Genomic DNA, 13,036 nt, shown 5'->3' on the forward strand with positions numbered 1-13,036 from the left:
TGTCAAGACAGCAGGCAGGTTGTTCTTCTTTACCTCCTCTATGATTCTTCGTAGAGCGAGGATCTGCGAGACTGTAGTGCGTTTCTCACGGAATCCATTTTGGTTCGGCCTGAGTCTGGGGTCGATGGCCTCCCTTATCCTGTTAAGGATAAGCCTGTTGTAGAGTTTGGCCAGATTACAGGTTAGGCTGATGCCACGGTAGTTGTCTGTTTTAGATAGTGTGCCTGATTTGGGGACAGGGATGATGCTAGTGTGCGACCACTGATCTGGTTTTTCTCCTTCCATTAATGCAGTGTTGCAGAAGTTCAGGAGGATGTCATCCAGATCGCAGTTTTTCAACACCTCTGTGGGGATTCCATCTGGGCCGGGTGCCTTTCCTTGTTTTAGTGTGTTCTTGGCCTTTGTTAGCTCGGCCATGGTGAAAGGTCCGTCATTGATGCAGGGGTTGGTGAGGATAGTTGGGATCTCCTCCTCTTCATCTCTCACATTTGGCGGGTTTCCTAGCAGGTTCTTAAAGTGATTGTACCACTTCTGCACTCGATTTTCTGGGGTCTTACCCTCGATTTGGCCCCCCTGTGACTTCTTTCTCCCAGTCACCTCATTCACAAGGCGCCATGCTTCTCCATATTGTTGTCCCTCATTGGCAGTCTCTATTTCACTGATCCGCTGGGCTAGCTCTTCCTCCTTGAGCCGATCGTAGATGGTATAGAGGTTGGACTTGGCGGCTTTGATTTTAGTTTGGTGTTCTACTGACTTGCTCCTGCCAGACTCTCTATAGCACTCATTGATAGTGCTTCGTGCCGAAACGACATCTGGATGTTGAGAGATGAGGCTCTTCTTGATGTTTACTCTCTTTGGCATAAATACACTAACATAAATACACTAACATAATATCACAATCACTAGGCCTACATAACATAATATCACAATCACTAGGCCTACATAACATAAATACAATAATCACTCATTAGAATGTATAGGATTTATTTTAATGCCTGTATCAAGAACACCTATGACGTGTATATCTACATTACAGGTCAAATATATATGAATGTTATGGAATACAGTTGTGGGGCATTTCACCCATTTCTAGCCTAATTTTCTAGCCTTGACCGCTCCTTCATCCCCCATTATTTTTCAAATGACTGCAAATCACACATTCAAATATTGAATACAAAAACGCCACAATTGTATGTGAATGAATAGGCTATGACTCATACAGTCAAACCTCATGAAGAACTTTCCAGTTTTGCACCTCCCTCCTCTGTCCTGTCCTCCCTGTGGAGCCATGGAACATCACTGTTCATGACTATTTGTCATACTTTAATATCTATAAATACTGACGCAAGCTCTGCCCTGCTCGTGTTAGGGTGCATCTGCTGCTGCGTCCACAGTTTGTGTCTTAAGGTCCTTACACACAGTTCTTTCATATATTTTTCAAACCTACATCAGTCAATGCATGTTTTACTAAGCGATATTGCGCCGTTTTACAGTATTTGTTCGGATCAGGGTCGATCTTTCAGAATTTCGCTTCCGACGTGTACTCATCTGTTGCTGTGATTGACAGGTGGGTTGAAATTTGCATCGCAATTTTGTGCTGTATGTATATTCACATTGCTCTTGTTGTGTAATGGCCTTTAGTGTGATGTCCACCCAAAGATGGCCAGAGCAGGGTTGTGCCCTTCTGCAGCAGCTGCTGCTGGTGGTGGCATCTCTCTCTGGGGCTGAGGAGCCGGTGTGTCGGCAGATAGGGGAGCCGGAGATCCCCCAGTTGTCTAAGAACGGGGACATTCTTTTGGGTGGAATCTTCCCTTTCCACAGCAGCTGGAAGGACAGACAGGACACCTACATGCACAGACCACCACCACTGCAGTGCACAAGGTAAATCACACTGCAGCAAGCTGTTTGACATACTGTAAGTAAGATAGAAGTTTAGAAGAACTGGGTAGATATACAAAATGGATTAAAAATAGGTTATGAAATAAGGTGTGAAATAAGAAATGTTTGCTCACATAGTTTCACTCACTGACTATAACACCAACTATTTATAACTGTCTGGGTCAAGTTTGGATTTCAGTGAGTTCCAGTTTGCTCTGGCTATGCTCTTTGCCATTGAGGAGATTAACAACAGCACAGACTTGCTGCCTGGCATCTTTCTGGGCTACAGGATCTATGATTCCTGTGGCTCACTTGCGAGGGCAGTAAGGGTGGCACTGGTCTTGGCTAATGGTAATGAGAATATATCCACAGCCTCCAAGGCACCCTGCACCAGACCGGCCCAAGTGCTGGCCATTATAGGAGACACCTACTCCTCTGCTTCCACAGCTATATCCACTGTCATCGGACCGTTCCATATCCCATCGGTGGGTCGTTTTTTGTTTTGCTTTTTACACTGAATGTATAATCATGTGCTGTAATGGACCGGGGCCACAGTTTGATCTATTTATTTTTGTTTTATTTTCTTGATAATAGAGTCATTATTATACTGCAATTTGTCTAAACTGCCCACAGTAAAGGCAGTTTTAAGAGAATTACTGCTAATGTGCTCTCTGTTCTCCCGTGCACATTGTTTTAGAATTTTGCATCCTCATCTTGGGAATAATCGTTACTTTCTACTCCCCAGATCAGCCACGGGGCCAGCTGTGCTTGTCTCAGTGACAAAGTCCGGTACCCATCCTTCCTCAGAACAATGTCCAGTGACTTCCACCAGGGCAGAGGTCTGGCCCAGTTGGTCAAGCACTTCGGCTGGACTTGGGTCGGGGCAATTAGGAGCAATGATGCTTATGGAAATTACGGCATGGCGATATTCACAGAGACGGCCCAGCAGCTGGGCATCTGTCTCGAGTACTCTGTAGCCTTATTTAGAACAGATCCACCACACAAAATACAGGCAATAGTTGACATTATCAAAGCTTCCACTTCCAAGGTGATTTTCACTTTCCTCTCCCCCCCTGATATGGAAGCACTATTACATGAGATGGCCCCCCACAACCTGACTGGGTACCAGTGGGTAGGCACTGTGGAATGGATCATTGATGCCCACATTGTAAATATCAATGGACAGCACCACATCCTGGACGGTGCTATAGCGCTGTCCATCCCCAGGGTCGACGTCACAGGCATGAGAGACTTCATGTTGGATGTAAAGTCTCTCAGTTCAACTAGCGATAAATTGTTCACAGAATTATGGGAGACAATGTTTGACTGTAGGTTCAAGCAGGCGAAGGGCTCAGGAGGGAATCAGAGAGACTGTACAGGATCTGAAGATCTGTCTGGGCAGCAACACGTTTTCACTGATATGTCATACATGCCCTTCTTTAACAATGTCTATAAAGCAGTGTATGCTGTGGCTCACGCACTACATAGTGTTCTTGGCTGCAAAGAGATATGTGACAATAAGGTACAACCAGATCCATTCATGGTGAGTTGAACACTGAAGTCTGACTTTTAACAGTATTGTTTAATAAATTGTTGCATGTCCATTGTTGGAGAAAAATATAAGTTCCATGCCATTTCCTAATCAATAAGCTATATTTGCATACACATAATTATGCTATAAGTTAACATGACATCTGACACATAGATTCACCCATGACATTTCACACATATAGAATAGAGAGGACTTCTCCTTTTTGCTGAGACCTTGGTCACAGTGCGTCGTGTACCATAACAACTGATAACTCTCTCAGTCAGACTGGAGCAGCGCACACACATTTAACCCCCCCTCCTCTCTCTGTTTCTCTCTGCCTTCCTTTGCCTATAAAGCGTATGTCAAATTGTGACATCGCGGCTGAATATTTGACTCTGTACATTGATCAGAAATGTGTACATTGAGGTTCAGCCCTCTGACAATACATATATTGCAGAGAATGTTATGGTAAATAAATATACTTTTATGAGACATCTTCCTAGACTCATGGCTTCAATTTATTTGGTTTAGATAAGCTGTTATACATGTAGCGGATGTAGAATTTTATTCTCTATCATCCATCATTCTGCAGAGCAAATACGAGGTGGTTTAGATTGAATGGAATAAGTAAAGTATCATCTATCTACTTAGATTTTGCAGCACATCAAAAAGATTCAGTTCAAGACAAAGGAGGGGGAGGACGTTTACTTTGATGAGAACGGAGACCCAGCAGAAAAGTATGACATCATAAACTGGCAACCGGATGAAAATGGCAGTGTGGAGTTTGTCAACGTTGGTTTTTACGACGCATCTTTACCTGCAGGAAAACAGCTCAATCTGCACACTAAGTCCTTAGTTTGGGCACAGAACTCAGAACAGGTTAATACTGTATGATCATTCATGGATTGTTAACCTGCAGGATTATTAAATGGTGACTTGTAAAGACAACAGCATATCAAAGTGTATCTCATGCTGCTTTTTTGTTCCTGCAGGTGCCTGTGTCAGTGTGCAGTGAGAGCTGTCCCCCAGGAACCCGTAAGGTCCTCCAGAAAGAAAAGCCGGTCTGCTGCTACGACTGTATACCATGTGCAGAGGGAGAAATCAGCAACACCACAGGTAGCCTACTATTATTTAATGGATCAGAATATAACGCCTGTAAATTCAATATCAGCAATCAAATAAATATTCAAATATAATACCAGTGTTCATAAGTTTATATACAGTACAATTCATAGTAAAAATGTATTTCAGGGGGCACTGTGGCACAGTGGTAGCGCTGTCGCCTCACAGCTAGAAGGTCCTGGGTTTGATTCCCACCTGGGACGCTGTGAGCGCTGAAGGAGTGCGTGCCCGTCCGCATGTCCTCGAGTGCCCACCGCCCGTGTGGGGTCGTCAAAAGGGCCTTTCTGTGTGGAGTTTCCATGTTCTCCCCGTGCCCCCTGGGTGTTTCCTTCATATAGGAACCCCTCACCAAAACATGCAATATCCTGGTCGCTGAAGTGGTGGTGCCTCCTCTGGTCGTTCGGGGCGCCTGTTTGGAGGGAGGGGAACTCGTTGGAATAGCGTGATCCTCCCACGTGCTATGTCCTACCGGTGAAGCTTCCCCTGTCAGGTGAAAAGAAGCGGCTGGCTACTGCCCATGTCTCGGAGGAAGCATGGAGCCAGTTTCAGCTCTCCCCAGATTGGCAGAGGGTAGAACAGCAACCAGGATAAATAAATTAAAATTTGCACTAATGGGGGATAAAAATGGGATAAAAAAATATGGAAAAAAAATATTAATAAAAAAATGAATGTCATCATCACATTTGAATGTCAAATTTTGGATAACTGTGTACTGTAGTCTTGTTCTGATTTAGAGAAAATGGTTGATTAGCATTATGTGATTATAATGATTCCAAAGTTAGGCAAAACTTTGTCGAGGTAATTACTGGCATGTCCATTTTTAAAGGGGTGCCTCTCACAGTATGACATTTTCTACGGTATTCCCCAAGGTCCTGGTGTCTTAATGTGGTATTTTGGAGAGATTTTTGACCTTTTGTAATTCAAGTCCCACTTCTGATTGTTGAAATATCCTTTCTTGATGTGAGAGGTCATCCACGGCCCACTAGATGGCGCTCTGAGGCTCAGTGATTGAGAAACACTGTGCGCTGTTCGAATATGGAGAGAATAATTTTTTTCATCACTGTAAAGCCACAGCATAGTAAAGAGTATATTCATCTGATGTGTGTAGTTCTTCATATCTACTAGCCTCTTCATTTTGCTCTCAAAGTGCACCAGATTGATGCATTTTACTTTAAGATGTACAACATTTTCTTCACGGGGGGCACAGCCCCCTCGGACCCCCTGCTGGGTTATGCATTGCTATCTCATCCTGCACCCCCTAATTGCAAAGCCTACAATCAAAAGTGTTTAGTTTTTAAATTGATTTTTTAATGGCTCGCTTTGTGATGTACTGTCACGTTCAGGGCTGGACTGCAATGTAATTCTACCGGTGCAATGGCCGGTGGGCCGCTCGCTAGTGGGCCGGTCAGGTTGGTGAAAAAGTATGTATTATGTATTTGAAAAAAAAAAGAAAAAAAAAGAAAAAAAAAAAATTGGGGGGGAACTGAAATGTACCCAGGCCCGGGCCCGTGTGGCGATTCGAAATTGTGGGCCTGTCTGACACATGGCAGGTAGCTTTTTTGGTCCCAGTCCAGCCCTGGTCATGTTACTTGCTTAAAAATCTCAACAATGTAGGAATTAAGGTCTCTAAAGACCCAGACCCTATCCAACAAATGCTTCGTCGTTATCATGTCATTATCGTCGTTATCAGAGTGGGCCGACCAGAGATAAATATTCCCGGGCCACTTTTTTTTACCCCAGTCCGCCCCTGTCAGGAAATCTCATATCTGTTTTGATTTTAACTTGTAGATTCCATCACCTGTGAGCGATGCCATCCTGAATTCTGGTCAAACGAGAAAAGAGATGAGTGTGAGAAGAAGGAGACAGAGTTTCTATCATATGAAGAGATTATGGGAGCACTGCTCGCGGCGGCGGCCCTGTTAGGAACATGCATGACTGCTATGGTGGCTTTCAGTTTCTTCAGATACAGGAACAGCCCCATAGTCAAGGCCAACAACTCTGAGCTGAGCTTCCTGCTGCTCTTCTCCCTGGCTCTGTGTTTCCTGTGTTCTCTGACCTTCATCGGCCGGCCCTCTGAGTGGTCCTGCATGCTGCGACACACAGCGTTTGGGATCATCTTTGTCCTCTGCATGTCTTGTATTCTGGGGAAAACTATAGTGGTGTTACTGGCCTTCAGGGCTACACTTCCAGGGAGTAATATCATGAAATGGTTTGGCCCTGCTCAGCAGAGACTCAGCGTTCTGGCTTTCACCCTCATACAGGTCCTGATTTGCATATTTTGGCTAACTATCTCCCCTCCTTTTCCTTACAATAATTTTAAACTTGTTAAAGACAAAATCATCTTAGAATGTGCATTAGGCTCAGCTGTAGGCTTCTGGGCTGTGTTGGGGTATATAGGAGTCCTGGCTATGTTGTGTTTCTTTCTAGCTTTTTTGGCTCGGAACCTGCCTGATAATTTCAATGAAGCCAAATTTATCACCTTCAGCATGCTGATATTCTGTGCGGTCTGGATCACCTTTATCCCAGCGTATCTCAGCTCTCCAGGGAAGTTCAGTGTTGCTGTGGAAATATTTGCAATTCTGGGCTCCAGTTTTGGACTGCTAATCTGTATTTTTATTCCAAAATGTTACATAATCTTATTAAAGCCAGAAAAGAATACAAAAAAGAACATGATGGGTAAAATGCCATCAAAATCATCATGACGAGTGAATACAATAGGCATATTAGAATGACAAGTGCTTGTTTAAATAAAAACACGTTAAATTCATGAATGCAACACAATACTTTCTCGTGCTCACGAAAAAGCGAAAGATTTTTTTGTATTGCGTGCGCACCAGAAACGATCTCGTGCACACCAGAAAGTATCGTGTGCGCACGTGAAACTATTTTGTGCGGACCAGAAACTATCGCGGGCGCACCAAAAAGTATCTTGTGCTCACGAGATAGTTTGCTCAATTTTTTGCCCATGTTACTTTAAGGGCTCAGTACAATATCAACAGAACGGCACACTACATGCCTGACTGCTGTCACACTGAGCGACTGTTATCAGGGGGGGGGGGGGGGGACTATTGAAGACGGAAATACAGCAAGGCAGCCAACTAAGCTGCAGCAGCAGGACAGGGTTTGACAGGGCCAAGGCGAGTCCATGTGGACTGATGGTCCAAAACCTTCATGTGGACTGATGGTCCACATGAAGGTTTTGGTGGGCATGAACCCTGATGCCCTGACGCCTGCTGTTGCCTGTTGGTCGCTTGGTGCTTGCAGCTTGATCGGCTGCTGTATTTCTGTCTTCAATTGGTCAATTTCAAACTGGGCCCTCCTCTCGTCGCTGCTGTCCACCGCTCATCGCCTTGCAAAGCATGCTGGGATACCTGGCGATACGCCAAACGTCGCTGCAGTCTGCACGGTAGCGTGAGAGACAACAGCAACAGGATGAGACTGACTGATGATCAGTATGTATTTGAACCAGTTATGCATCGCAGGGAGGGAGCAGCCTGCAGCTTAAAGGGTAGCTAAACCCCAAAAACCTTTTTGGTAACGCTTTAGAATACAGCCCGCAAATAACCATGTACCTAGTCCTACAGGGTAACAAGACTGTAGTTATAGTGTAACTACAGGGTAACAAGACTGTAGTTATAGTGTAACTACAGGGTAACAAGACTGTAGTTATAGTGTAACTACAGGGTAACAAGACTGTAGTTATAGTGTAACTACAGGGTAACAAGACTAGTTATAGTGTAACTACAGGGTAACAAGACTGTACTTATAGTGTAACTACAGGGTAACAAGACTGTAGTTATAGTATAACTACAGGGTAACAAGACTGTAGTTAAGGGGTAACAAGACTGTAGTTATAGTGTAACTACAGGGTGACAAGACTGTAGTTATAGTGTAACTACAGGGTAACAAGACTAGTTATAGTGTAACTACAGGGTAACAAGACTGTACTTATAGTGTAACTACAGGGTAACAAGATCTGTACTTATAGTGTAACTACAGGGTAACAAGATCTGTACTTATAGTGTAATTACGGGTACCATACCGTTAGAGGAGGATCACAATGGAAATAAGCGTGTGGCTTTATTGTGGACTTAATCTTATTGTGGACTTAATCCTCGGCATGTATGTAAACTGTCTTCATTTGAAGCTTTTTTTATGTGGATTTTACATTGTGTCAAATAAACTACTACTACTACAGTGGAGCAGAAAATACAAACAAGAGATATGATCAAATCAGTGAAGTTTATGTGAAAGTAGGTCAAATCTACGTTTCCTTTATGCCTTTGGTTTGATGGAACGGACATCACCTGGAAGGCAGTTCCATAATACTATAGCCCTGTATATTACAGCCTTTCTTTGCAGGGGTGTTCATAATGCTGTCATGACACTGTCATAAGCACCCGTCATGAACATTAAGGAGGCTTTATGAATGTTCATGACTGTTGTCATTAATGTGTCATGAGATGGACGAAAATACATCAACAATTATTCTGATACAAATTACAAAATGTATCAAAATACAAATAGAGTGACCGACTCAGAGTCCGACGAGACGCAGCGGCCCCCTCGCGCTCCACTCGATAGAGGCAGACTGAGCGGGCTGCGGGGGCATGAAGGTTTTGTAAGAACGGACAACTGCAAGCTACTTTATGATGGGATATCCCCAAGTAGTCATTGGACGGTAGTCATTTCGGAGCGATAAGCACCGCCCACTTCAAACCCTGCCTCAGCAAAGGTACGGAGGAGGAATACTGTTTCTGGTGTAACGTGCGCTGTGTATATTCCCGGGCATCTCTGCTTGGCCGTGGTGTGTAGCACAGAATCAGATGATGTGGACGACAGCAGGCGCTCATAGAACTTTGAGAAAGAACAGCAACCATTAAGCAGGTGGAAACACTGGCTGGAGGGGGGGCTTTAAAGGAACACTCCGCCCATTTTCAACCAGCTTTGTATCATTAGAACATCAGTAGGATATCGGAAAACTGTAAACGGTTTTGAAGTCTGTCATTTCATTTGACAGTTATTGAGTGTTAAAGTGTGGACCAGTGACATCACTGGTCCACACTAACTCAAATGAATAACTCATTAACTCAAATCAACTCTCATTAACTGTCAAAGTATTCATCATTCATCTAGTTTGACAGTTATTGAGTTGATTTGAGTTAACGAGTTATTAATTTGAGTTAGTGTGGACCAGTGATGTCACTGGTCCACACTTTAACACTCAATAACTGTCAAATTAAATGACAGACTTCAAAACCGTTTACAGTTTTCCCATATACTACTGATGTTCTAATGATACAAAGCTGGTTGAAAATGGGCAGAGTGTTCCTTTAAGGCCTTCATTTCCGCAAAACATTGAAAAATGCTTTTTCATACTTTCTAATGACCTGCACTGTGTCTAGTGGGGAATGTTTGATCTTATCAATCATATCCTGGGCAGGAAGTGTGTGACGGTCATAGTGGGCGTGACTCTGTTGCCTCTCTTGCTCTTTCCAGTCTTGCCGAGGCCAATGTACATGCCAGGATGGGCAGCCGACTCATACGCATTATAATGGTTGGCCAGGAGTTGCTCCTTGAACTTGCACTCCTCACTGTAACGGCCCTGAGGAGAGGGGGGAGCAGGAGAGGGAGACCCGGACAGGGATGGAAGAATGAACGGACAAGAGAATGATGAGAAGAGATTATTTTTCACAAAAAATGTGTCTATATCAAATCACAGCCAGGTGTTGAAGCGGTGCAGGTTTGCACAGTTCGGCCCCTTCTCCCCCGCTCCCCTCTCCATAAGCATAGGCTACTGATTGGTCTATCCTCTTATGCTACAAGTGGACATCGTGCTACAAACCGGACACCTCCACGGCCCCTCTGAATCTAAATTTAAAATGTAGAATGTAAATTGTCTATCAAATATAATACATTTTTTACGTAATGTAATTTCACATAAGGTCAACATTTATTTTTGGCCCACGGCCCTCCATGCAGATACATTGTTGACCCTTCATAGGAAAGAATTTGGGCACCTCTGATCTAAGCAATATCACACAAGGAGTGCTGTTGTACTGTATATTGGCTCGTATCGGTCATAGAAGATGCCGGAAATATGGTGGCCTTGAAATCACAATGTCAAATTGGAAAAGACATCAAGAAATCAAATAAAAACCATACCAGACTATACACTCAAAAGTATTGTTTTAACACATTCACTGCCAGACGTTTTTTTTTTACTGTAGTTAGCTTCTGCCAGAGGGGTTTTTTGAGGATTCTGGCTCATCTTTCAAGACCCGAGGATTCTTTTCTGCTAAGATTTTGTGAACACACAATATCTCAAAAGAACTAATAGAATGTGTGCTTTCTCTGTCTAAAATAGTTAGTTTGTAGAGTTAGTAGTTATGTAAGCATTAGCAGTTGAATACAGCATGGTTTCAGCGTCAGAAAAATTATTCAGAGATAAACGGCTTTTTGTGAAATTCGATAGAACAGTCACTTTAACCATTCATTTTTGGCATCAGTAAGACGTCAGACATCTAAACAATAGTTTTGAACAGTAATTTCCTCCATAACAGCAGGAAACCCCCCTCTGCTTCCAACTCCTCCCTCCGTGGGCGTTCTTCTTGGCTGCAGCGGCCGTCACAAGCTTGTCACCAGTCTCACTGCTTTGCTGCTGCTGCTGCCTGTCTGCGCGGCCGCTGTTTGAGGAAGTCTGGATGGACTTGCTCGCTTCTTGGAGTTTTGGTTGAGAGCTTTGATAAAGCTTTTGCGATTCTGGTCATATTTATGCTGCGTGTTTCAAAGTGTGTTCCACCTGTAATCTATTATGCAAATTTGCAATCCCGCATCGCCAGCAATCAGCGCGAAAACGAAAGCGTTTTCCCCCATCCATTTTCATGAGAATGGCTGCTTTTTGCTTGCCTTCCTCTAGTCAGGAGAGCACTGTCGCCACTTAGTGGGTCGGTGGAATGGGTTGTAAACGTTCGGTGGCTCCAATAATTATATAAGAGATGTAAAAGGGTTAGATGCACATCCCACGGTCAAAAAAAAATAATTCATTTTTTTGACGGAGTAATACGTCAGTGGCAGTCAACCGTTGGATTTTTTTTGACGGAGTAATACGTCGTTGGCAGTGAACGTGTTAATTAATTTCACTTGGTTTGCAAGCAGCTAAACAAAGGCTTAAGCTGAATACATTTATAAATGCTTGGATGACTATTGATGACTACAAGCAACATGGACCGTGCGGTACTGTCATTAAAATGTTTGGATAAAGTAAACATGGAATTGGGAGGGGATTAGATCTGGATTGTCCTGCTGTACTCAGTTATGTAAATGTATGATTGTTTGCCAGTGCTGTAATTGAGGAGATATGGATGACCCCTCCTGTTAAGTTATTTGATTTATTGATTTGTTTTTGTATTTATTTATTTTTGTATGTATGCATGTGAATATGGGTTGTCCTGATGAGTTCTCACCGAGCCGTAGAGTTTCCCCTTGTTGCTCATGGCGACAAAGAGACGACTCCTCACACCAAACAGAGTCAGCACTCCTCGCTCCACCGGGGACATTTCTAGAAGACCTGGGATAAGAAGTGGGACAGTTAGTTACCAACCAATAGTGAAAGACTGCTCTCGCTCCTTACTCTGGAACAACAAAACATGGCGTGATAGACAGACAAAACATTATGAATGGCAGACAAGGTGCAGTAGATAGACAGTTTTGTAAAGATGGGACACGCAGTTGATTAGTTATGGCTAAAACCCTTGGGTGGTGTTCGGGTCTGTGGGACCCCTTTTCAATGTTTACTAAAATAAAATAAAACTATGCAATTAATTATTTTTTCAACCTGATACTCTAGGCTCACTTTCTGTGAAGGACATATTAAAGATCAAATTTGCATTTGTCTTTGAGTTCCCCGGAAAAGCGCTATATAAAACGTATGTATTATTATTGATCTGTGCAGTGTGCACGCCCCTACACACACACACATACAGTATATATATATATATATACCAACTGTACATGAACTTTTACATTTGTTGTCTGCGCAGCCCCACCACACAACAGCTTTTAGCTATGTTTAATTCAAGGAAAATGACGCTGGTGTGTGAACGGAGCTTTTCCGCCGTGATGGGCGTGGCCTATTTCATGCAGTGTCTCTATAGCCCCACGCTTTGTCTTTGTCTCTCCCAATCGAAACAGACAAAGGAATCAAAGAGTAGCTTACTGTATCTGCTTTCATGATGCACGCCTGTGATCTTCCCATCTGGTGAGACTTGGATGTGAAAGCCAATGCCCACGTTACAGTAGAGCCTCCTGAGTCTCTTAATGCCCTGCAGGTAGTCGGTGTCCTCGCTGTTGTCCCAGGAGCTGCTGTTGACTGTCAGGGCCACACTGTCTCTGTGAGCGCCGACGAGGACCGGGAGGAGAGGAGCCCCACGGGAGGAGGAGCCATACAGGAGGATCCCGTACACCAGCACAGGTAGCAGCGATGGTGGAGACGACATCCCCTGC

The 13,036-nt window shown here is 43.7% G+C and overlaps 1 protein-coding gene and 1 pseudogene across 2 annotated transcripts; one reads left to right on the forward strand and one right to left on the reverse strand.

The window, feature by feature from the left end:
• Window positions 1–1,630: 1,630 nt before the first annotated feature.
• Window positions 1,631–7,233, forward strand: LOC310800685 (extracellular calcium-sensing receptor-like; the record flags this gene model as incomplete). Its single annotated transcript, XM_083663301.1, has 5 exons — window positions 1,631–1,881; window positions 2,066–2,363; window positions 2,624–2,851; window positions 4,402–4,525; window positions 6,320–7,233. The coding sequence occupies 5 exons, from the start codon at window positions 1,631–1,633 to the stop codon at window positions 7,231–7,233; spliced, it is 1,815 nt and encodes a 604-aa protein (XP_083519427.1).
• A 2,726-nt stretch (window positions 7,234–9,959) lies between these two features.
• On the reverse strand, window positions 9,960–13,029 carry LOC310800686 (fibroblast growth factor 4 pseudogene; annotated as a pseudogene). The gene is made up of 3 exons: window positions 12,750–13,029; window positions 11,998–12,101; window positions 9,960–10,136 (listed from the first exon to the last, which is right to left on the reverse strand). The product of its transcript is annotated as a fibroblast growth factor 4 pseudogene (transcript).
• Between the last annotated feature and the right edge of the window lie 7 nt (window positions 13,030–13,036).

The sequence above is a fragment of the Poromitra crassiceps genome (genome assembly GCF_964638095.1).
Source record: "Poromitra crassiceps genome assembly, chromosome: 30".
Classification (NCBI taxonomy): Eukaryota; Metazoa; Chordata; class Actinopteri; order Beryciformes; family Melamphaidae; genus Poromitra; species Poromitra crassiceps.